Source organism: Hirundo rustica, chromosome 1, assembly GCF_015227805.2.
Source record: "Hirundo rustica isolate bHirRus1 chromosome 1, bHirRus1.pri.v3, whole genome shotgun sequence".
In the NCBI taxonomy this organism is placed as follows: domain Eukaryota; kingdom Metazoa; phylum Chordata; class Aves; order Passeriformes; family Hirundinidae; genus Hirundo; species Hirundo rustica.
In genome coordinates this window covers 151,756,829-151,783,070 of record NC_053450.1, presented here as the reverse complement: position 1 = coordinate 151,783,070, position 26,242 = coordinate 151,756,829, and the positions used below count along the sequence as shown (strand labels likewise).

The 26,242-nt window shown below is 43.8% G+C and overlaps 1 protein-coding gene across 1 annotated transcript in view; it reads left to right on the top strand.

The window, feature by feature from the left end:
- Nucleotides 1-26,242, top strand: part of OXSR1 (oxidative stress responsive kinase 1) — an 87,543-nt gene that overhangs the window by 41,679 nt on the left and 19,622 nt on the right. The window contains exons 5-7 of the mRNA XM_040066525.2: nucleotides 11,985-12,040; nucleotides 21,036-21,145; nucleotides 24,554-24,655. Coding sequence (XP_039922459.1) covers nucleotides 11,985-12,040; nucleotides 21,036-21,145; nucleotides 24,554-24,655 — 268 coding nt within the window. The remainder of the gene's footprint in view (nucleotides 1-11,984; nucleotides 12,041-21,035; nucleotides 21,146-24,553; nucleotides 24,656-26,242) is intronic.

Genomic DNA, 26,242 nt, shown 5'->3' with positions numbered 1-26,242 from the left:
CTGAACTTTGGTCCCCTGGGTCAGCTTGAAGTATCTGGCTCTAAAGGAAAGCACATCAAGTGATGGCTGAACTGCAAATATTGTGTCTGTAGCGTGGGGCAGCTGTACTTGGGGTGAACTTCAGGCCAGAGCGAGATCAGCTGTGAAGGGTCAAAATTGAAAGGCTTTATTTAAGACCTGGAACAGCCAGTCCAAAGCAAGGAGCCATCCAGCAGGGAAGAATGTTCAGCTGGTTATGCTAAATATCCAAACCCTGCTCATGTTACGCCTTGGAGAAAACAACTTGATAAAATTAGAGACACGGTATGAGTGAATGACTGTAATTAGCACATCTGAAGTTGGACAGCCAGGCCGGTGACACAGCCCAAAGGATGAATGTTGGGTCCCAAATGTAATTTTGTGGGCACTGTAGACCAGAAGTGGGGCTGTAAATCACTGGTAGGATCAGAGGGCATTTCTGTCAGTGGAGCTGCTCAATACTTCTAAATTATGCATCATCTTAAATGGGTAAATGAAGTTAACACGTGAAAAACTGGCTTAATGAAATTTTGCTGCTGCTGAATCTTGCTCTGCCTATGCCCGCCTTGAACTTAATGCCACTTCCAATTAAGGTTTGGGGAGCTGGCTTGGTGTGGAAGTGTAAATCCCTGCTTTGGATAGGAGAGGAGTTTAACAGTATTCTCTAGAGGAGATTAGAAAGCCAAATATCTAGTGAAGGCTTAAATTATATTTTTTTTCTTGTTTACTTTCCTAATTAACAGCCAGAGCGAGTCTGAGACTTGAATAGACACCATTGTTCAGGAATAAATGCTGAAGTCTCCCACATTGCCCAAAGTGATGCTTTTTTTGCTTTCATCTTGCAAGGGCTGATGGGAAGTGTCTGAGGCCTTATGACAAAAACAAAGGAGAAGACAAAATCAGTTTTATTGTCATGAACGCTCTATACCACGGTAACAATTGCTTACTCTTGGTCCCCATCTTCCTCCAAAATCACCAGTGCCTGCCTCATCTGGGAGTTGGCGGCTCCCCACCTTTACTGCCCCGTCCCTGTCCCTGTCCCCGTCCCTGGCCACCTCTCCCGTGCCAGCTGCTACTGTCCCTGTTGTGGTTTCCTGCGTAGCGCGGCGATCCCAGTGAGGATTTGAAATCCCAGTGAGGATTTGAAATCCCAGTGATCCGGCTCATGTTCAGTGAGTTAAGTAGCTGGGCAGCAGCCAGCGCGCTGAGGACAGAGGGCCGCACTCGGAAGCTGTGGGGTGAAGCTGTCCTGCAGGAATCTGCTCTGCACATTTCGTTATGGAAGTCAGACGAGACTGATGTGCTGTGAGGGGTCGCTGCCAGGCTAATCTGGGCTGGGTGACACTCAGGGTATGTCGTACCTCTTCCCCGTTTGGACTCCGATTCCTTTGTGTCTTTGGGGATTAGCAGGAGTTTGATGAATGACTTAGAAATCAAACTAAAGCAAAACCAACCCGAGAGGTTCTATTGCTTAAAAAGATTTATTGGAGGGAACTTCAAGGCTTTCCTTTTCAGGTGGTGCTGCGAATGGCAGGCTGACAAACGAATCATGCTGATTAACTGTTACAAGGTCTCTCTGTCTTTCTCCCTATTTTTATCTCTGAGCTTATCTTCTGTTCATGATTAGCTGTTGTGTAACTGAATATTTTAGTTGGTCCAGGTGAAATAATACACTGCTCAAACATAACCAGATTCTCCTATTGCAGCACAATAAATGTGATACTGTCCTGGGCTTATTTTTTTGTAAAAACAAAAAAAAGCCTGGGAAGTGGTTTAGAGTTGCATGCACTTGAACTATTGGCATGACAGCAATCCAGCTATTAGCTTGTTTGCTGCTCTACTTCTTACAGGGTGAGAGGAGCAGCAACATGTTTTATATGCTGAATTAGATCAGCCTGTGCTGTCATACAAAATGTTTGGTGGCTTTTTAGAGTCTTCAAAATCAGAATGTGGGCAGCAGGGTGCTGGGACAGCTGTTTGAATATGGCTTTGAAGAGACCCAGGGAACAATATTCTTGCTGTGCTTTTATGCCAGATAGGTTTGGGTGGTTTTTTGTTTTTGTTTTGGGTTTTTTTTGATCTTAGGATGGTTTTGACAGGGAATCAAAGTTTAATCCTTTGCCTCTTTACCCCTACTAAGAGTAAATAACTTCTGAAAAATGGGTATCTGTCTGTCTATCTATCTGTACATACACATCACCAGTACTTGCATGTGGGATTTTGCAGGAGCTCACCTCCAGTAGCAAGTTTTTGATTTAAGATGAAGGAGCTGGTGGATATATTTTGGCAGAACTTGGCTGTCCTACAAGGTTCAAGCTTAATTTTCATGTAGCTGATTAATGCATTGTTAGCCATGCTGGCAGGTATTGTGGTTAAACTGGATTCCAGTGTGCCTCTGAAATACTGTACTTTCATATTTCTGTAGGAATACTGTGGGAGAACTTCAAGCCCTCCTCTCAGTGTTGTGATCCTGCTTTGGGGAGTGTGTTTTGGAAGTGAGCTTTGGTAGGGGAGGATTGAGGAATGGGTAACAGGATGTGGAGCCTTTCCACCTCTAATTGCCAGTTTGATTTTAAGTCAGGATACCAGTAATTTGAAAGTTGGCTATTGCTTAGCTATGGGAAGTACAGTTTTTTATTCAGAGAGGTGTATGTTGGTTTCTTCTCTCTTGTAGTATGGGATGGCTAGAAATAACCTTTAGAGCTGGTAGTTAATAGAAATTCTAGAGCTTTAATTTGTCAACAGTTCAGAAGCCAGAAGAATAGAAATGTTACTCTTGTGCGTCTCAGTGGGAAGGAGGACAAGAGGCTGCTCCAGGTTGTATTGGGTGTTTTGTTCCCCAAATAAACACCTTGTTGTGCAGTGTCAAGGGCCCAAGGACCACTGAACCCCCACTCTCTGTACAGTCACACTGGGGTGTACTGTGGTGGTTTGGCAAACCAGCACGTTTTCCTGGTGGCTGTTTCTTCCACTGCATCATCCAGAAATTCATTGTTTAAAAAAAAAAAAAAAAAAAAATTCCCTGTGGTTGCAGAGAGATAATACAAACCAGATGTAAATCCCAAATCTGCAGACAGCCAGAAACAATAACTCCTGTGGAGACAGTTTTCCTCAAAGTGAATAAAGACAGTCTTTGCTCTGGAGTCTAAAAACCTGAGATTTCAACCTCTGATGGTAAATATCATTGCTGCTGAAATCACAGGGGTGCTGGGGGTCTGCAGTGGCTCCAGGTAATGCTGCCTCTGAACTTTGTCACTGGCTGTCCTGCAGTTACTCAAAGTAACTTTGACTTGGGAGGTTTAGTCCAAAGGAAAACCCAACTGTTTGGTAGAACTACTCTGGCCTTTTATAAAAGGGAGAGGAGTTTTTAGGTTTTTCTCTCTGCTTTGCTACACGGAGATGAGAAGCAGGAAGAATAAGATGAAGAGTGGGAAAATAGAAGTTGGGTGATCTCACAAAGGTTCAAAGCAGTGACAGGTTTTGGTCAGTGGTCCGTGACTGAGTTGTACACACAAATAATGGTGGTTTCTAACAATTCTCAAATTGTCAGGAGTATTTGAGTTTGATGTGTTTCCAGGGGGAATAATCGTTCCCTGTCTGCAGCATTAAATGTATCAAGTGAAAATATAACAGACTCTTATCTTTTACTCTGAAGAAACCGAGTGCCATTCACATGTGTACAACACTGACATCTTCCTCGTGTCACTGCCTTTTTCTGGTGTAGATTGCTGGGACTAGGTCACCCAGTATAGGCTCTTGCAGCATCTCTCCAGCAGCAAAGTAATTGTTTAAATTGTCTTGTTCACCTGTTCTACTGTGATGGTACATGACGTGAAAATAACTCACTTCGAGAAGACAGCTTTGGATATTGCTCCCTGTTTTGGTGCACCAGAATTTCTGACCTTCACAGATTCACAGATCCTAAAAGCTGCATGTGTAGAGGTGCTTTAAACATTTAATTAGACCACTTCAGTCTTTTCATTTATGTCTTATGCTAAAGCAGGAGAAAAGGGCCACTTGCTAAATTTGTGCTATAACATATTAAACACGCTTGAAAATTTTGCAAGGCTACATCAGAATTTTTTTTTATATATATTTGCTAAATTGAATTATAGCTTGTCTTGCAGAGTTCTAATAAGACTTTGGTATTAAAAAGTAAAGTGAGTACTTTCAAAAACAAAAGTGAGATAAAATCCATACACATTTAGGACAAAGAAACAACTGCCACAGAGAAATCTATCTCTTCATGGTAGCCTGGAAAGCATCACCAAGTGAGAGTGGGAGTGCAGAGAGGACTTGTTTCCATTGTAGAGATACCTGATTTTGTAACTGCTTTCTCCATTTTATGGCAATAACTGGATGAAATAGAGATCTTCCTATGCTGGTCATGCTCAAAACTGTCATCTTACAGATTTTGGAGAAGGAAGTCTTTCTGACAAGTTTTTGTGAGCCCTGGCTGTCTTGACTTTCTCCTCCTGTGTCACATGTGTCCTGCAGACATGGCTGAGCAGGAGCTGTGGGTGCCTTTGTAGATAGGGACAGCCCTTGGCTGCATGGGGAATGCCTTGGACCTTGTGTGTATGGAGATAGACTTACTGCTTCTCCAGAACAGGGTGCTTATTGCCTTTGGGAATTGGAGGCATTTTTGAGCTCCCCTATGTCAATTTCTTGTGGCCTAATTTGGTCCAAATTCGTTCTGGATTTGCCAGAATGACCTTTCATCATGGCAGGAAGATGTGTGAATCACTGACGTTCCTGTTCCTTCTGCTACCTGATGCAGCTTGTACTCAAACTGGGGTGATGTACATGTGGTAATTTTTTTTGGAAATTCCTATTTCTGAGCACACTAGGAATATTCTGACATGCAGGAGATACTGCAGCATGGTGGTGTCACTGGTATTGCCACATGAAACGAACTCACCTCCTTCCACAGGAAAGAATTTGACATGAAATACTGAAATAAGACCACCTTTTAACTTGACTATTCCCCTCTGTTACCAATGACTAAGGCAGGGTGTCTCAAAATATCTGGGCCTCCAGGGGTGGGAAGAGACCTTGTGACTCCACAGCTCACTCCTGTGTTCCTTTCCATGGAGCAGCTGTTAAAGGGTCTTTGTGACTTGTCTCAATTGCAGTCCTTAGGAAGTAGGATCAGGAAATGGACGGGCTGAGTAGATGAATTTGTGGAAGAAATCCTGTTACAATTTTAGCTGCTGTTCAACATATGAAAGCTTGATTTTAAAGCCTGCTGGGCACAGTCCTTTCCTGATAGAAGAGAAAAAAACTGAAGTTCTGACAGAATAGGGGAAACTTTTTAAGTGGTGTATGAAGTCAGAGATGGAGCTCCTCTCTTGCAGTAACTGCTGAAGGTTGTCAGAAGCGTGGGCTGTTTGGCAAATCCTCCTTGCCATGAGCTGATGTTACAGCAGTGATGTGCTTCAGGATGAATGTGTGAAGCAAAGGTCTCGTTTGCAGGAGGAAGAAGTGGGGCTGTGAGCATTGGTATGGTTAGATCATCTCCATGTTGGGAGGCAGGCCTAGGTCCAGTGCTTGTAGCACTATTTTCTGGCTGAAGGAGCTGACGTGTCTGAAAAATCTTTTTTAAGGGTTTGGATTTAGCTGGAGCAACTTACCCCACATTGACATGCAGTTGAGGTTACTTGAGCACTGCTGCTGGGCTGGGTGCTTGGCCATGGATGGGAGGTGGAGTCCAAGGCAGGCAGGATCTCTCCTTGAAACACACCTCCCTTTAATCCTCTGTTAGGCTTGAACCACGTGGGAAGAGAAGGAATTAATGAGAGCACCAAACCATCAGAGACAAAGCTGGCACAGGAATGAGAAGCGTGAACTGGATGTAATTTGCTAAGATAAAGGAGAATTGCAGGCGCTGCGATAGCGGTGGCTGTGTGACAGACAGGGACACAGTGGAGGAGGTGACACACTGCTGCCTGTCTCACTTCATAACAGAGGCTTGCACCGAGTTAGTCCAGGGTCTGCAACTCTTTCTGTACTGCCTCAGCATCTTCCCAGCCCCTGGAGCTATTCAGACAACCAAGATGACAGTGAATTTCAGGCAGATCTCCTGCAGCTTTCTTTAGTGAGTTGTCCCTTGTCTGAGCTGCCAGAGCGACTTGACCTAAAAGAAATCAAAATTGAGTCGTGGTTTCTTGGGCCCCAAACCCTCTACTTAAAGCAGCAGTCCACTTCTACGGCACTGGAGGGCAGAAAATTGAGATGGGTTGTACCTAGTAAGTGCATTGTGGAGCCTCTGAAAGATATTTTATGTTTTTACAGTGGAGTGCAATGGGAGATGAATATCTCATGCAGCCATTACTGGGGTTTCTGTTTGCCTGTGCCAGGTGACAGGATGGAGTTATCTCTCCCAGGAGGCCTTCACTGCACTCAGAGCCATGTGCCTGCATCTCATGGGTGGGGCAGGGAGAAAACACGTACTTGCTGTACTCTTACAGCTCTCTGTGATGGAAGCTGACAGTCCTTTCCAGTGGGCTTTGTCTTCACATGGCTGTTTGCAAAGTCACAGGCTGTCTGTTGGTCACTTCTGCCTTTCAAAGCCTTGCTTCAGACTGCTTAAAAAAACCCCACAAAACAAACCAAAAAACTTCTAAAATTCCTGGTAACATTGGATCATTCATCTAACTTTCTCCAGCCATTAAAATGATAATTCAAAAGCCTTTAATTATTCCCACCTATGTAGTTCCCATGAAGGTGTAGCTTGAAAAATATTTCCACCGTTTTGAGCCTTGGAGTTAATTATGAGTTGCCTTGCTGGCTCAGCTCCTGTGTGAGCCGTGGTTTTTTACCACAGCCCAGCAGCTGCCAGAGCAGCTCGGAGAAGAGGGAAGCAGCAATGCTGTGCTCCCCTGATCCTGGGCAATAAAGCATGTCACTGGGCCGGTCCCCTGCCGGAATTTATGGCAGCCTGGCTGCTGCCGCTGCGCCCGGCTGCCAGTGGCCACGAGGACCTGCTGAGAGGGCTGTGGATGAGCAGGGGTGCAGCAAGCTGTGGACTTGGCCCTCTCTTCCCTCCTCTTATGCTGGGCTCAGCAGGGAGTATGGAAGCTGCTCTGCCAACTCTCTGCCGTTGGAAAACCTTCAAGCTCTGGGAGATGTTTCCGAGTCTGGCTCTGCAGTTCAGTACAGTGCTGTAACGGGCACGAATTGCGCCTCACCCAAGAGTTTGGGACTTTAGGTTCGACGCTGTGGCATGAAAATGTTGGTGCACACCGGTTTTCTGAGCAGGACCAGGCACGTGCTAATGTACAGCACTTCCAGTACAACTGCCTTGAATGCCTTCTCTACGTTGTACTGAACGTGCTGACATTTGAGGGGGTAAAAATACTGATCTGCCTGCACACTCCAAGGCTAGTTTACATTTTGCAACCCTCAGTGGTAAAGCTCTTGCCTGTCACCAGCTTTTTATATCTTGGCTTATAAGGCAAAGGGAAGAGGTGACACAGGTAACAGCGTGTCATTGAAGGAAGAGGAATGTTTGATGGTAGAGGGACAATAGCACTCATTTGGTGTTAAATGTCACGGACTGCCTCATATTTAACTGTATGTAGAGATATCGTCCTGGAAGTATTTTACAAATTACTCAGAACAATGTCAAATCCAGCAATTGGTTGCATTCAACATAAATATTTTGAGTTATTCATTACCATTAAAAGAAAATAGTAATCGTTGCATCTTGCACCTGTTTTTTAAATGAAACTTGGCAGGACCAACCACTCATTCCTCGTGCCAAATTATGCACTATAGAGTTCAGTCCATGAAAATTTATTGTTGCAGTTGATGTAAATTGCATCTAATGGGCAAATGACTCAGGGCTGTGCTTGCAGCCAGCTTTGTGTTTTACAGGCACATGCCAGCAGGTTGGAAGCAGAGGCAGAGTAAACAGCGCTTATCTGTTTGCCCTCTCCTGTGACAGTTTTCTTCTCACTGCTGGCCTGCAGAGCTCCTGGGGTGACCCTCTCTGCTCAGGTCCCTTCTATTGTGGTGGCAGCGGCTCTAGCAACCACTGTGGGGCGGGGCCAGGGATTGAGGGCTACAGATGAGGGTGGATCTGATCATTTAGCAGGATTTTAAGGACTCTTTGTCACAGGAACAAGCCACCAGGATACAGTTCATGTAGTTTCCCTGTGCCCCATTGAAAAGTTTAATTGTGGGGAATGTGGGAATACTGCACTTAAAATGGGAGCATCATCTCACTGCCTTCCTCTGCTCCCAAATCTCCTGTAGCTGGAGCTCGGCTGTAATTTTGTTGTTGGGATGGGATTTGGTCGTACAGCACCTAATGCCTAGGGCCCAGCCCCAGCCTGGAGGCATTAATGTGATGTAACTCTTATCTGGTCAAACTGGGCAGCTAAACCAGTTTGGAATGCAGATGGAGAAGGGTTTCTGCCCTGCTGTGCAACCTTTCAAGGCTCATGTGGAGAATCCAGCTCTGCACTGGAGCGAGTCCAAACCGCTCTTCCCACTCTGGTTGTGAAGTACAAGGTAAATAAAAACATAGTTGTTATTCTGTGGAAAGGCTCTTGAAGGCTTTAGAAGAGAGGAAGATGACAGCTGTGGAGCAGGAGTGTCCAGAACTACTGTAGCATTTGTTAAACTATCGACAAGAAAGTTTACTCCAGCCTTATGTGACTTCATTTAAAATGTAATATAATTATTGTTTACGCTAAAGGTGCTTCCTGTTTCCACGATAGCAATTATGCCAGAGGCACACCATTTATTCCCAGTGTATCAGCCCAGGATATGGTCATTACCACATTAATGGGAAGTGCCTTCAAATTGTTACACTTGGCAATAACTATATCCTGGAGTAACAAACTTCTCGCCATTCAGCTCACAAGTTTACAAGCATCTCCTGATGAAAAAAACCAGGAAAGCGCTGATTGTCTTTCCTCCGCCCCGTTGCTTCAAATGCACTTAATTTTAAATACGATTTTAGAGGAGAACCTGCTTCAAAGATGCTGCTACTGCACCATTTTATGCTAAAGGGAAGGGGGTTGTGCTCACCCAGTAGTAAAGGTGCTCTTGTGTTCACCTGACACTGTTGCAGTGCTGTTACACTGGGATGGGGAATGGGAAAGCTGGAAATTGCTTCTATTGAGCAGTGACTGCCAGTGGAAACAGTGACTCCCCAAACATCTTGGTGCTCTGGGGTGGAGTGTGCCAGGCTGGGGTGAGTGACAGCCGTCACAGAGGGCTGGTCACTGTGAGGAAGTGTCACATGAAGTGGTGATTTAATTCTGTGGTTCGACTTGGGTATTTGGCAGTGGCTGTTTCGGCCTCCTGGATTTCATATTGTGGCCATGACTTGTTTTAATTTCTTGAACCAGCTTTAAGCATCATATTTACTGACTTTTGTTTCCAATGAGAAAATACGTAGATTTTAATTAATCCAAGCTGAAGTTAAAAAGAACGCAAGCCTCTTGATTTGAGGGGGTTAAGGGCCTGGAGTCCTTTGACTAATTTTTTTTTCTGTGGGATTCAATCTGAGTGCTTGTTTTGCTACTTCTTGCATTCCAAGCCTGTCCAGCTTGCTGTGCTGTCGTGGGATGGTTTGGTGATAGGGAATGCCTGCTGGCTCCTGGCTGCTCTTGCTACGCCAGTGAAACCTGCCTGAGTTGTTTTGGATTGTGAAGTGTGTGACAGTTGAGACTTCATGCTTAGTTTTGCTTAAAATCTTCCCTGGCACTTCCTTCATGGCTGAGTGTGGTCTGTTGTGGGGGCTTGGTGAGCCACACGCGCAGTTCCGCCGGAGGGGAAGTTTGGAAAGGCTGCACAATAGTGCATGGCCCAGCTTACTGGGGAAATGGTCCAGCATCCTGGGCTGCCTTGGTGTACAGATGGAAGAGGAAATTACTCTTACTCCAGTAAGAGAATGAATAACTTCAACAGGCAACCTCACGCATGCCATTCCTTTCCCCATAACCTGGAACTGGCGGGGCCTCGTGCATCCTGGCCGTCACAGGAGACTCAGCTGTGGGTAAACATTTCCAGTAGGATTGGGGAGTTTCCTGGACGCCCTGTGTTCCCTCTGGATTAGTGCTGGTGTGCAGGGGGATTCCTGGAGGTGGCTGTGCCTGTGCCAAGCACATTTCCCACCGTGGCAGCCGGCTCCTTACCTGGGACACTGCAGGCTTCGCTGCTGCGCTCTGGTGGCTCCGTGTGCTCCTGGGGCATCTTCTACTGACTGCTGGCAGGGAGCTTTTCCATTCCTCCTTCTTATGGACCATGAGCAGTTTGTGGGAGTGCAGGGCTCAGTCAGGTTTGTGTCTCTCAAGGCAATTAGCTCAACAGCACTGATTATATTGGATTTGGCCAGTGGATGCTAAGGGTTGTAGTGTAGCCACCTGCTTAATTCTGCATTAAATCCCTTCAGGTCCTTCATCTATTTAAGAGCATCCACTGATGCTGTGTTGTCTGCAATGGCTACCAGGTGCTGGTTGTAGGAAGAAGACAAAACTCCTACTTCTGGAAGGGAAGGTCAGCTTCTTGAGGCTGTCAGATCTGTATGAAACTCTGAAGTTATGTGACACATCTTCATTTTTAAAGCAAATTAGAATTTTTCTGGTACTTCCTCTCACACCACTGCTTCAAACTGGGGTTAGGCTCCAGGATGAGCACTGCTAGCAAGAGGTGTACATTTGGCATGACTTGAAATACCATTTTGAAGGCTGAAGGTGCTGCAAGCTGCAGTTTGCTGTTTGTCGTTAGTGGGACTGTTTTATTGACAGTTTTTGTTCTGCTGGTGTGCTGGGGAAAAGGCTTTCCATGCCACTGTCCTAGACTGGGTATTGGGAATATTCTGACAAATCTAGTGCTGGAAAGGATGTGTTTAAAATTATCCTGGCCTGGAACTGGCAGTGGCCCAGCCTCCTCTTCAGAATAGCAAAGCCAGGAAGGAGGAGGTTTCCAGGGCCTGACTGGGGCTCTTTGGCCAGGCCATCACACCAGTTCTGTTCTCATGATGCACTAGGGAGGAGAGGAAAAAATAGTTTTGGACTTCTTTCTGTATGTGAAAGGATTTGGAATATTTGCCAAAGGCAGTGGAAGGAAAATCTGCTTGTTTTAGGTTTGTTTTCATCTTTTTGCTCCTGTTCCATGTGGGTTCCTGGGCAGTGCAAGTTTAGCAGCCATGCTGTTGAAGGGGTGTCGACTATGAAGTGCTTCTCTTGGCTTGGCATGTGGAGCAGCCTGTAAAAATAAACTGGAGAACTTCAAAGTGTTTGCAGTGAAAGTAGTGTTCCCCTCAAAGATGGAGAAGTGTTGCTGTTAACCTGAAAACCAGAGCTTTTGGGTAGAAAGAGGAGAGTACAAAACATTCATAGCACACGCTGGCTGTTCTTGTGTGTTTGTTCATGAAAAGAAAATAATATATGTGTGTGTGTATATATATATATATATATATAACAGGAAGACTTTTTTTTTCACTGACCAGGCTCATTAAGCCAGGAGCAAACAACATTTTTCTGCTCTCTGGATTTTCACCAGTGTATGGGGCTAAACTGATTTCCTGAGGAAGCACAGGAACTTCTCCAGGGCTGGAGAGCAGTGAGTTGTGTGGCTGGGGGAGAACCAGATCAACTCATTGTCTTCTCTTGAACTCTCTCCCCCTAGAGGGGTACATGAATATCTGATCAGTGCTAGGTTCATTTTTCACCTTTTTAGCTAACTCTAAGAACCTGGGACAAACCACTTTCCTTGCATTTTTAAGTTTTCTTCTCTGTGTGTAGTACCTAAAATATAAATCATACAAATACTACTCAGTGCCTGTCTACTGAAGTTACAATTAAGTCCCTATTTCTGCATGATTTGAGGCAAGAAATACTAATATAAGAAACAAAATATAAGAAATAGTAACCTTTTAATGTATTTTTTGTTATTGTTGAAGTAAAGATTTAATGACTTCCACTTATTGTTGCTTTATCTTTCTGCAGGGATGTGAAAGCAGGAAATATTCTTCTTGGAGAAGATGGCTCAGTGCAAATTGCAGGTAACTTTCCTGGTAGCTTTGAGTAAACTTTAGGCATAACTGCATATCCAAAGAAATAGTTTAATGATCAAGGAGAAACCTGGATAAAAATGTAAGCTTCAAAAAGCCCCACATAAAACAAACAAAAAACCCCCCCAACAATAATCAAACCACAAACCAAAATGAAAAACCAACCCAGAGTTTATTACCTCTTGTTATCTTAAAATACTATTACTTGGAATAATGACAATCAGAAGATATAAATCATTTGGTTGTGAAGTCCTCAGAATCAATAGATCAGATAAAGTTCTTGGCATAAGCTAGTCAGGTTTTTACATCAGCAAGTTTATAGGCTTGGAAGTGGAGTGCACAGACCTCACCAATTTATCACTGACGTGTGAGGTGGTTTTCCACAGGTCTCTGGTGAAGGGTGGACAGATCCATCAGGAGGAAATGGGCATATCTGATGGTAAAAGTCATCTAAGGAAAGATCAGCAGGTCAAACTGCTCCTGTGGATGCTCCCTGCTCCGCTTCAGTTGAGCTGGATGGCAGAGAGGGTGTTTGAGTGGCTGCCCTGGCCCAGCCCAAACTGGGGTGAGCTGGAAGTCTTGGAAGCAGTCATGCAAAGAAAAACTGTGAAGACAGTTACTTTAGCTAATACAGATGTGCCTGGAGATGTCTGCTGCAGTCACTGCTGACATGAGCTGCAGCAGCAGGGCTGTGCTGGAAACAGTCCTGGGTGGGGATAGACCCTGTGGAAAATGGTATTGTGTGGAGTGGAGTGTTTTGCCCCCTGATCCTCTTCTGATATTTTATTTCCTACGTGTTCCTGAAGACTTCACTCTTCTTTCCAGAAATCAAGAATTATTGAAATAATGAATCCCTGAAAACATTCAAGGTTGAATGGGGCTCTGAGCAACCTGTTCTGGTTGAAGGTGTCCCTGTCCATGCCGGGGGATTGGACAAGATGACCATTAAAGGTCACTTCCAACCCAAACTATTCTGTGTTTTTATAATTATTGTTATTGCAGACCATTAAGTAAGCCAAGATTTTTGGAGAGTACATTTAGAGCCTGTGATATTTGATTTTCCTTCTCTTCCCAGCATGCTGAGTACAATTTTTCTCCAGTTTTCCTTTCCCTCTGTACTGTGTTTTTCTCATGGATCTTGCAGTGCCTTTCCAGTCCTACTGCCACCTCTAGCTGAGGAGCAGAGCTCATGTCCCATGCTGCCAGCTTGGCTAACACCCCTGTACATGTGTAACATCCTCAATCCCATTTTTAATTGGGAAGAGCCATATCTGTGTGACAAAGTCTCTTCTTTAGTGCCCTGGTAGAATCACAGCAGTGGGTCAGGGAGTTTATTGATGAGGCAGTGACTGCTGTGTGAGGGAGAAGTGCCCGTAGCATTGTTTATTCCTTTGGAATATCTATGCCTGGCTTTGCATCTTGGAATGAAAGATGTAAATTTTCCACCAGGAAATAGAACATGTTGCAATTCAGTTTTTTGTCGGTAGCTCTCCCCTCTGCAGACAATAAGCCCTTTTACAGGACAGGACAGCTATGTCTGTTAAAAACCTGAAGTATCTTTGTTTTTTCTCTTTTTTAAGTCTCCTGGTGCCCTTAATGCCTGCTGTTATATTTCTAATGAGGTGTAAATAATTCAGTTATATGGCAACTGATGGAAGGTAGGGAGTGGCTTCTAAAATGCTCAAAGGAGCAACCTTTATACAGTGAAATCCTACAGTTTTTTTCCATAATGGGACCAAGACACGTTAGATTTGTAATTGCTCAGAGCTTTTGATGCTGTTTTGGGAGAAGCTGTAAAAAGCTGTAGCTCCAAGTGTTTCTGTCAGCCCAGAGAGAGCTGCTTGTGTTTCTCTTCCACAAGGCTGTCAGGGCTGGGCTTTTTTGTATTAAGGCTCACTGGCAATAGGTACCTGTTCGTGTATTTTTTCTGCTGAGCAATTTTTAGTTGATAAATAGATTTAAGGTTGACTGGTCTTAGCTCTGTGCATTTCAGAGGACTTATTTTGTCTGTGATTTTACATGTTCCTTAGACTGATCTACTCGTGGTTTATATGTGCAACACTTAAATGATGAAATTCATCTCTCTGCATATCCTGAGAAAGCAGCACTGCGAGATGTGCAAAGTTCCCTCTTTACAAATTCTTTCTTTGAACATGCAGAAGGACCAACCCTGCCACCTTTCATCAGCCACAGCAGGGCCACTAAACCGAGGTCAGAGGTTCACTGCAGTGGCAGGAAGCACTTTTCGTTTCTGTGGAGGCAGCTGATGACTTGAAAGAAATGAAAATAAATGAATGAATAATAGAGAAGAGCCTGACCTGGCCATAACGTGAGATTTTGTTTCTATGGGAATTTCTGACACTTAAGCTTCCTCGCCTCCTGACCCAGAATGAAGCAGCAGAATTTCTGGGGAATTTTTTGAGGAGGAAAAAATGCTGGAAGCAAACCAATCCCAATAAAATGGGATTTGTTTCAGCGAGATCAAAGCACTTGCGTTTGACAATAATATTAATGCATATTATGAATAATTCTCTTGATTGTTGAGTGCTTTAATTATGAGCTGGATGACATCACTTTGTTCCCATGAAACAAATGCTCTTAAGTTTCGCTGGAAAGTTACACCAGGAGATAAAAAACAAAAGATTGATCAGCTGTGGAATGTAGCCTGAGGGTTGGAGTGAATGGGGCACCTCCCTGCAAGGAGCTGGTTTGGTATACATGAAAAATTTAAATTATGGCAGGGGGGGGAGAAACTTCCATTCTTTTATAATGACTCCTTCCTTTCTGCCACTCCTCCGTCCAAACTGAGCAGTTGTTAAGAAGGTCTTATTCAATCTTTGGCTTTTGTGACCTTGTGTTCCTGTGCATTTCCTACTGCTTGACACAATTCCTGTTCCTTATCCCAGATGAAATGTAATTCTCAAATGTAAATCGGAAATGTACATCTCAATCTGGAAATCCTTTGAGGGGGGAAAAAAGCAAAAGTGCATTTGAGATTTGAGTGGTGGAAACCTCCCTGCAGGACTGCACCTCCACAACGTGTCAGTGAATTTAATTACTTCAAATTTTCACTGTGTGGAATTCATGGCAGTAATTTTGCTGCAGTATTGCACAGTTCTAACCAGTGAAAATTAAAGCCTCTTCTATGAATTTTGGGCTGTGCAATTCTGTTAAGGCTGAACAGAAAAAGCAACTTGATGAAGGTGTGTCAGACATGTCTCAGGTTCTGTTTGTAACCCTGAACTGGTATTTGTGCATATGGGGAAAGTGACTGTGGGAGCACTGTGAGTTGAGGTGGCTGCAGGTAAAGAGATGGAAAGATGTGTGAGCTCGGGGACATCTGCTGGAAGTGGGAATTCTAAAAATTCCTCTAATGTCTTGCACAAATTCCCAGCTTGAAACTCCTCCCCAAGTCTTATTTTTATTCATTACTCTATTTTTAACTGTGTTGCTCCTTTGGCTTTCAAAAAGTGCATCCATGGAACCGAGGAGAAAATTGCCTTTAACAGATGCAGCTGACCAACAAGACCCAAAGTGAGGCAGTTTGCTTCTATCTTAACATTTCTCTTTTTTTCCCCAAGGACACTGGCTTGGGCTTGTGGCTTGGCACCAAGTTTTTGGAGCCTGTTACACTTCAGAGTGCCGCTTTCTCAGTTTGAAGTTTGGATCAATCTTCTGGAGAGAGCAGGGCTCTTTCCCAGATACCATTGTTCTGACAGTGATTGCAGTGTAAATGGAGATAGCCACGTTCTTTTGTGTTCCGGTCTCTCCATGGCAATTACTTCATTTCTTTTAATCAGAGCATAAAACCTCTTTGCCCTGGCATTTATCAGCTCCCTGGAGTCTAAAAGTGCACGGATAAAAACACTTTGTCAACATAAAACTTCATCGGCATCAGTATTGATGCATGAACCGGGAGATGGCTGCTCAGAGTAAGCAAGGCTTTGCATTTGTCAGATTATTAATTATGCAGGACCTATAAATTACTGTGAAATGAAGTGAACGTCTTGATAGACTGGGAAGGGATGGGAGAGGTTGAGGAGAAACTCTCCCAGGCTGCATGAGACTTGCTCAGTATGAGCCACTCTCCAGCCACGGCACGGTGTGAGCATGCTACTGAGACTGAATGCAGACTGCATCTTTTTTACCCCTCGTCTTATCAATTTATCTGGGATATTAAATGATGCTGTCACCCACCCCTCTGAGCTTGAACGTGATGATACGAGTGTCTGCTGAAGGCTGAGAGGCGCACATCCCTCCATGTGTGGATTTTTTTGGTTGTGGGTACAATAACACGATCTCCCCAGGATTTAAAAGCAGAGAATTCTCAACGCGCGCTCCCGATCGGTGCCCGCAGCGTCAGCCATGGCCTGGGCAAGCCGTGTTGCCAAGCAGTTGAAGTAGATTGAGATTTCACTAAGTCGTTCAGGACTTGCTAATTGATCCTGGGCAATTTGCCTAACCCCTCTCTCTTTATCTATTTATAAAACGGGGATAGTTAAGGCCAGGCAAAACTTGTGTAACTGAATTTGTGTAACTTTCCACAAATCCATGCCAGCTTGTCACTGGTTCGCTGTGTTCCTGACTGCTCTTAATTCATTGCACTAAAATAGCGCTCTGCATAAACATCGAGCCATGATGCAGCCAGTGTCATTCCCCACTTTCCCTTAGGAAACTAACTTTGGGAGATTAAATTGCCTGAACAAGGGGCAAGGCTCAAATCTAACTTGGGAGAGGAGTGTCGATAACAGGGCTCACTCAAGGAGCCTGAGTTGTATCATGAACACTTTGGAGTTTCTTCTCCCTTTCAAAAAAAAAAAAGAGGACCAAAAATATTTTTCTCTATGATTGGTGGAGATTTTTAGGGCGTCTCCTGCAGCAGCGAGTTGTGAAATAACTTTTTCTTTGTGTCACTTTATCTGTGTTTCCTGAAGAGATGTTACGCTGTTTGATTGTTGAAACCACTTGTGAACGTCTCCCAGGGCAGTGGGTGGCGTCACCCAGCCTGGGCTTTGTCATCCTGAAGTTACTTTGTGAAGGAGGAGGAAAAGTGTGCATTTACAGATCCAGTACCACTGTGCATCCATCTAGACTTTAAAAGGAAAGAAGCCTTTGATTCTTACTCTCCACTAATCATCCTTTTATCTGGTGTCCTACCACCTGCTGCGTTCTCAGCACAAAATTGCTATTTATCACTGCCTTCCTCCTCTTGCTGCCAGGTTCATTCATCTTCAGCGCTCTAAAAGCTTTAAGGTTTGCAGGAAAGCCCTAAGTACAACTGCAGATGTTTTCTGATGGTGAACAACTGAGCAAGAAGGAAGGTGACCAGCGAAAAATACACCTAGTGCTGTCTTCTGAAATGCTTTTTTTTTAAAGACATCTCAAAGTGATTTTGAAGTCAAGATTGAATTATTCTGTTTTTCTGCCCCTGTTGAAGTTGAAAACTGCTTTAGGGTCTGATTCAAGCCCACCAAACTGTGTAGGAGCCCTTCTGATATCAGCAGGTTTTGGTCCTGGCTTTTAGTGCACATTCTTCCTCTCTTTCCCTTCTGTGTACCTTACAGTATCTACATGCAGTAGGACTTGCTTGGGCTTTTTAGGGTTAAGGTAACGTTACAATATGAGAAGGCCAGAGACAGCTGTTTTTTAACAGCTGACTTTTAGAATTGGATAAAACAATCCAGAATATGGTAGAGATGTACATTCCTGCGGGACAACACCTGCAGTGGTGCCTGTTGTGATGTGTCCTGCCACAACATTCTCGCGTTGCTGAGCCATTTGTAATGGGTCTTCCTTTTCAGCTTCTACATTTCCTGAGTGGCCAGAGTAGTTTGTGAGTTTGGCACTTTGGATACCCTAGTACCAGGAATTGTTGCCTCGTGGAATGCTATTTCAATCACTACCCTGCAACTTCAGTGCCACTGTAGAGTTTCCTGTAGGGTGTGTGGTTTGCAACACGTGTTTCAGCTGGAAGAGACAAAATTTGCCATATTTTCTGCAGAGCCTGCATCAGGGGAATTGACATTCCCATCCTGGATTGGTTTTGCTGGGATATGAGAGTCTGGAGAGATACATCTTTATGGGGTTTTGGATTCTTTTAGCAATCTTTGGTTTAAATGAAACAGCTTCAATAGATGAATCTTTTCTACATTGCTTCAGAAAAATGGAAAAAACCCCAAAAAATCCCATCACTTCCATCCAGACACCCCGGAGACTGTTATTTGCCATCAGCTTGCAGGTTTTGGGCTCCTTTGAGATATCTGACAGTCGGTGGATCCCCGGCGGTGGTGGTTGCTGGTATTGCAGGCCGGGTCCAAGCGTTTCCAATTCCTCCTTGTCTCTGGTGATTCAGTCCTTAGTGAGCCAATATAAACTACGAGCTGCCAAGGAAGAGTACAAACGTGTACACACTTCAGAGCTATCCCGAATTTCATGGATTTTCCCATTTTCTAGAGTTAAATTCATTTGCAATAACCTAGTTCTGTTTTAACCTTTCTGGGGACAGAGAGACTGAGGTGCAGATGGTCCCAACTGCTCAGAAGTAGGAATTGAACACTAACTTGTGGTTGGGGATGTGTTTTATTGCTTTGCAGATATTTCCTGAGAGCAGGCACATTCTTATCTGAATAGCTGGGGCTTGGATAAAGTTAGTAAGATGACATTTGAGAAGATGGTCCCAAAGTCATTCCTTACAGGGGAGTAGCACGGGCTGTTTGAGCCTGTTTTAGCCCACTGGAAATGAGGGAAATTAATTGGGAAAACATTAAATAAATCAACCATGTAATGAAAAAAACTTTAATTCCATTTAAGCTTTCTTCAGATGGCAGATGTAGGGGCCTCATTTCCATCTGGAATTTATAAACCCATGTTTGATGTGAGATGTGGTGAATACTGTGTGAAGGACTTGCATTTTTACTGCTGGAATGCTTTTGCTTTGAATGGCATTTCCTTTCCCCTCAAAATGACTGCATGGAAACTTGAGGTAAGATAATATGTGCAAGTTCAAATACAGCACATCACAATAAAATGCTGATGGCACTCGGACAAGTTTCTGTTAGTATTATCTTATTTAAAAGAACTTGTAATTGCTCCTGTGTTTAGAACAATAGATCTTGGGAGACTTCCTGTCATGAGCAGTGAAAGGCAACTTCACTCTCAATCTTTAGGGAGCTCCTGCAGTTTCTGAGAAAAGGAAAGCTAGTGAATACTCACATCTCAGAGCAAAAACCACTCTTGCAAAAAGTGGGTTTCCAGAAGATTCAGGTTGCAGTACTGAGGGGGCCAGTGATCCATCTAGGTGTGCTAAAACTTCAAGCGTAGCAGGAAGCCAAGATGCCTTTGGGAATAGGAAAAGAACAGGACAGCACATCTGGAAGAGCTGAATCCTAATGATAAGCTTTTGTTAGTGCTGGTTTTAGCCCTGTGATTTCTATGCAACTTTTTTAACATTAAGTTGCAGTTACCTTTGTCTGGTATCTCAGTAAGCACTAAGTTCCTGTCCTGAAAGTCCCTAACTGAAGTGAGCTGGAAGCTTTCAGCATCTTCTGAGTGATAACTTCAGAGGTGTTTCTCAAATATTGAAATTCTAGTGAGAAGTGACTCATTGCACTGCTGGTGTGATGCAGAGGGAACTTGGGACAGTCCTCATATGGATACCATGACTTGTATTGTAAGGAGGGATCTTATGTTGCAGTTATTTCTTCAATTTAACATCCCTCCTCTGGCATTGTCAACAGAGTTTCAAGGATTTTCAAACGAGTTGTGATCAATAATGTTCTGGTTTTATGTTAAATAGCCCTGAAATTTCAGAGATTTGCCCTCCAAGTCTGTCATCAATCTCGAAAATGGCATTTGAGATTTTGATGGCTTGTACAGTGTTAAAAAAAAAAAAAAGTGTGTGTGTGTGGATAAAGTTATGGGGAGTTGAGTTATATACTGAGTTATAGACCCATTGCAGGCCTGTAATTCAGCAAGACATGAATAGTGTTAGTTTGGAGCAGATTGGGAAGAAATACTTACAGTTCTGTGTTAATGGTTTCCCTGTCACTTGATTTTTTTTTTTTTTCCCTCCAAACAAAGTGTCACCCTCTCTTGAATGGTTGCCAGCTCTTTTGTAATGCTCTTCTCTGAACAAACATACTTTATCCCATTGCTATCCCTGTATGCTGCTGGTTACAGATTCTGTTTTCCGTGCCATTCTTGGTTGCATAAAACATGAGGTTACAGCATAGTCTTCACATAAAAGAGCGTTTTGTTCCAAGAAATGCAATTACCAGTGAATGCAAAGGGCATCCATGAGTATCCTGGTTTGTGAGAGGTGTTTCAGGTGGGATGATGCTGTGCAGGGTGTGAATCACTGTCTGTGGGGCTCCCCAGGGATGCTTGGGCTGGTTTGTGGTGTGTTCAGTATCATTAGGAACCAGTCTGAGGTCCTGTTAAAGCACTGAGCATTTCAGCCGTGGAGGATTATCAAATAAAGCATATCCTGGTAATAAAAAATTCAGAATAAAGGGGCTGATACCTCATTTAGGACAGTTAAATGTTTTCAAGGGACTTTTTCTGCACCCAGCTCGATTGCTGTGGAAGTCCCAGGATGAGGGTCAGTAGAGTTATGTGTGTGTGCAAATGTAAATCCAGCTCTGGCTGGCAGGGCAGGTTTGCACAGCAGCAGGGCTGCTGGGGGAGTGTGGGCAGGCTCTAATGTGACCAGTGGGCTGTAATGGAAAGTGGAATTTTCCTCTCTGCCAGGCAGGGCTGAAAGCTCTGCTGTCCCCAGGAACTGAATGGTGAACTGCTGAATGGCAGTGCATGTAGCAGCACTCTTAGCTAACTGTTGATCATTCCCCCTTTATTAGGAAACTCCTCATGCGTGACTGCATGGTCTGGTACTTAATAGGTGCCTGGGAATATGAGGGGAGAGAAGGGACAGCCCTTCAGTGTGCTCAGGATGTGTTCTTAATAAATTCTGCTTTTGTTTTCTTTTCAGACTTCGGTGTTAGCGCGTTCCTGGCCACCGGTGGTGACATTACCAGGAATAAAGTCAGGAAAACCTTTGTGGGCACACCTTGCTGGATGGCACCAGAAGTTATGGAGCAGGTGAATTGTTTATCCCAGTGTCCTCAGAGCTGATCTGCACCTGGAATTCCCTGTTATCAGCAATGACAATAAGCAAAACTTATTTCTAACTAAGATGATAATTTGACATCCTGAAGGATTTTCTTAAAACCACAGGATTTTCTTTGACTTGCGTATTGCAGCTAGGCTCATCCTGGGGAATGTTAAGTGTTCAGTGATTTTTGCCCCATTGCTTCTCTTGAGACTCCTGCCTAAGGTGAGGATGAGACAGCTCAGTTGTTACATAAAGAAGATTAACCTGCCTCTCCCTTTTGCATGAATGTGAGGTAGAATATAAATAGTTTCACACGTGGTAAGTATGCACATACACAGCTCAGTAAAGTGCTCTCCTGCATCTGCGAACAGAAGAATTTGGGGTAGTTAGTTGTGACATGTCAGAGTGGGGAGTTAATTCAGTATAATAATATGCATTTGACTTTGTTCAGGTTTTTAGCTTCTCTTGGCTTGTGAGTATCTAAATGCTGAGGAATGCTTGCACCTCCCCCTTCTTCCTCTGGTCTTTTGGCTAATTAAAAGATGTCATACTTTTTCCCCTTTCATGGAGAAATGTCACTTTTTGTCCTCCACTGCTTCTAGACTAAACTAGCTTTGTCTTTGTGACATGTGATGAAGGACACCTGGAAACTTTGTTTAATGTAAAATTGCCCATTTCTGAGCAAGATTCACAGAAAATTACACCAGAGTCCTACCAAGGCATTTGCAGTAGCTGTCAATAGCATTGATGTTCACTGTCATGAACATTCTGAAAATTATCCCTCATCCCCTTAAAATCAGTTTGACAGTGGCCTGTGTTTCTAAGCAGAAATATAACTGGCTATGAGTGGGTTTCCATTTTTCTGTCCAAATTTTTAAACCAAAAATATTTAAGGATTTGTTTTATTAAAGTAAATCCACCTTGATACATTTCTCCTTGCTATTATTCCCAGTAAAATATTTTGAACACTGGGAGGATCTTGAATAAGACCCCCATATACATCTGTATCTAAAATCAAATGCAACAAAACACAAGTGCATTAAAGTGCATTTTTTTCCCAATATCTAAAACTCCCTAAGGAATGGAGATAATTTTGGAGTAGCTTAAATATATTATTGATGAATAGCTTGTTCAGTGTTTGGCCTTTTCAGTGGCTCCCCGTGGTGGCACCATGGGGCCGGTGCATTCCAGCACTGCTGCAGCCTCCTCAGAGTGCAGATCCAACAGGGCAAAAATAAAACCACTCTTCGCAAGTCAGGCTTGTCTTTTCCATCTTCATTCTGAACTGCCTCACTGCCATATTCTTCTGGATTTTTGTATTTAATGCTGAGTTAAAATAAATAAAAATAGTTTATGGTGGTTTTGAAGCTAAGTCAGAGCTGTCCCTTGCTCTTCTGTCCTGTGTGTCATGCCCAGGGCTCAGCAGCCTGGCCAGGACCTAATGGTGCTGCTCCAGGCTCTCTGCAGCTGCAATCCTCAGGACAAAAAGGAAAAATACTTTAAGGAGGGAGCTAAAAATGGGAAATAAAGGTTTCAGTGACAAAGTGAGGGGTGGTTCCCCACAAATGTGTTTCCAAAGGAGGTGAGTTTTTACGGAGCTCAGTACCTCCACCAAGGCTGTGCACATCTAACCAGTTGCAAATATCGTGTTTAAACAGTGTTTGGGACGCTGATGGTGCTGATTTGAAATCCTTCCACGTCCATTAGGTGATCTTGCTGCCTTCCAGCAGGTGTCACTCTGAGCCACAGCATCCAGCCGGGAAGAGGGACAGAGGGCTTGCTCTAGGTTGGCCTTTCACGGGTGGATGTTACCCACCCAATTCCATCTGGTTTACTTCAGCACCATGAAATTCCTTCAGAATGTTAATATTCGATTGCTAAAAATTGTCCTTTAATGTATGGTCACTTGACAGATTTATGGCAAAAAAGAAGAAGTTGATGAGAAAAATGAATGTTGTTGATATAAACTAACTGCAGGGTGGTGACTAATGTATTGGACAGATGTCAAGGTGAACTGCTGCAGAGAGTTTTGAGCTTTATAGCTTTTGCTTGCAAGCAGGATTATGTGAAATAATGAAAAAAAATCCTCACACTAAACAGTTAAAATCTTGTCGGGGAATGGAGAGTTATACAGTGTGCTGATGTGCTGCAAGAGTATCTGAAAGATGGAGCTAAGAAATGCCCAAAAGTTATTCTCAAAACCTAAAAATAGTGTGAGAAGATAAAAAAACAACCTTAAAGTGTATTTCGTCTTGTCCTGCGCCCTTTTAAATGTTACTAGATATCTGTGCTTGTTTATTTAACTGACTTGAAATCTGTTCAAAGTCATGGTATCCATTAACTGAGGCACTTCAAGAAACATTTCAGACTTTTAGGGCCCTTGAAAGTTGTGCTTACAGGATGGAAGAAACCAGTGCAAGATATAAATTCCTGTCTCTATAACAAGTTGCAGTCCAACTCTGGTATTACATTACAAATAGTGCAGGAGGGTTTTTTGTTAGCTTGCCAAGATTCAAGATCATCTTTAAGGTAGCTTGGGGAATGCTTTTTGGCTGCATCACAAGGAGTGTCTTTCTGAAGCTTGTTAGGTTCGCTGAGCACAGTCCCGCTGTTAGCTCTGCTCTGATCAGTTTTCATTTTTCCATAGTGTAGCGAGGAGAAACACAAACCATCCTAAACAACCAAAAATGCTTTGATTTTTGAAGCTGCTCTTGAAGTTAGTACATAATGTCTCTCCCCTGCAGCGGAGAAAGCAAGTGCCAAAATATTACCTAATGATAATGAGGAAGTAACCGCTTTGGCATATGAAATATTTTTTCCTGTGCAGGAGGGGAAGTAAATGCTATAAATTTTCCTGAACAAGCCTGTGTTTAATGTCAAGTGCAGAAGCTACTGTTAATTAATGGAGGGAAACATTAGTCTGCAGGCAGGAATGAGGGGCTTTTACTGGGCTGCTGTGTTGTGAAGTTCCAGGACGGAGCGTATTTGCAGTCAGGTTGATTAAGTGGTTGACTCAGAGTGTAGTGAGGCGGGTGTCCCAAGGGGTAGCAGTCCATCTATTAACTGTGAGAGTTTTATTACACAGTGTAATGACTCTCTGTGTCTGCGTGTAGAAGTCAGAGCCTGGGTTAGCCCAGTGCCCCTTTATGTTCTGCACTGGAGTTTATGGCAGAGCAGTCCTGGTTGTACAGTGCACAACCATGATTTTCACCAGACTGTGACTTCTAAAACACCTCCTTGAAAGTACGAGGAGCTGAGGGGGAAGAGAAGGGACAAAGTGTTGTTTCCATCTCTCTGGTGCTGGTCTTTCCAAATTTGAGGGGAAAGGGAGTGTGAAAGGGGCAGTAGTGTAGGACGGCAAGAGGCACGTGATAACATCCTCTGATATTTTTCAGGTCAGAGGATATGATTTCAAGGCAGACATCTGGAGCTTTGGGATCACTGCTATTGAACTGGCCACGGGAGCAGCTCCTTACCATAAATACCCACCGATGAAGGTGAGCAGATCTCCAGATATTTGTGGAAAATAAGGGATCAGTATCTTCTGTGGATGTTTCCAAGAATTTGACTAGCACATTGCACAGAAGAGTTTGTCCTCTCAGCTTAGCATGTTGCATAGAAAGGTCTGTCCTTTCAACCTGCACTTGTGGATCATGATGTTCTTGGATGTATCTTGAGTCACCTTTTAAAAATACACCACGTCATCAGCATTATCTGAAACTGCAGTTTTTATTTAGATCCTGAGTCTCACTGTTCTTAAGGAAAGTGCTGTGTGTTTTAAACCTCTGAAGTCAGCAGATGTTTTTAGGGTTATAAATAATGATCCAGAATGCCTTTTGGCCACCCAGTGACACTTGGCTAGCCATTCTTTCTCTTGCACTGCTGATCCTTCTCAATGCCTCTCAGACATTCTCTTGACACCTCTCGTGTTACCAGTTATCCCAAAGAATGTTTAATTTTGTTTAACACTGACAATCCTGTCAATCACTGATCCGGTTCAAAGTGCCACATCAGTATGAAACAGTGGTAGTGGCAGCAATATTATTTTATTAAGGTCAAAATGAAAGAAATGTTCTTATTTAAGCCTTGACACATCAGAATTCATTTTCAAATAACTTGAACCTTAGATAACCTTATGAGTTTGGCTAATGCTCTGTTTCCTGACTCTTGAACCAGGAGCTGCTTCATGCTGCTCTTTCAGGGGGAGGGTACATCTCAGAGTTAAAAGCTGACACCCATCAGCTGAGGTCTGAAGCACCCTGTCCTTCTACTGAGCTTTGAGATCTTTTTCCTCATCTCCTTTGTGAAATCTGATGAGGCCTCCTCTCAATCACAAAACTTTTAAGCCCCTTTGGCCCACCCTCTTGAAGGCACTTTAGTTCTCCTCCTGCGATGTGTGGTCCTTTGGATCAAACACGAGAATGTGGAGAGCCTGTCCTACCCCCAAGGCTCATGGTTACAGCAGTGACCTGGGATGTGAGGCCTGTGGGTGTCAAGTCCCTCTGTTGGCAGTGGGAGAGTGATGTTTTACACAGGCAGATAGTGATAGGACAGAGGGGAGTGGCTGTCAACAAAAAGAGGAGAGATTTAGATTAGATGTGAGTAAGGAGTCCTTACTGTGAGGGTGATGAGGCACTGGAACATGTTACCCAGAGGTGCTGTGGATGCCCCGTCCCTGGAGATGTTCAAGGCTAGGCTGGGTGGGAATTGGAGCAACCTGGGCTAGTGGAAGGTGTCCCTGTACATGGCAGGGAGATTGGAATTAATGAGCTTTAAGGTCCCTTCCAACCCAAACCATTCAATGACACTGTGGGCAAACTCCCATTTTGTAAGTCTTCACTGCTGTGGGAGGTGGGTGTCACTTTTTCAGGGCCTGGCTGCACCCCCTCTCACACCACAATTACAATGGCATTTGGAAATCCAGCTGCTCCTAACTGAGAACAGGCACGGCCATGCCAAATGGATGGACTTTGCTCAGATGTAACTCCTGTAGAACAGAATTACTTTTAACAATTGTCATCTGCGTGCAGGGACTGTTGAGAGGCTGAGTAGTTCAGAAATGCCATTAAATTTCCTACAATATT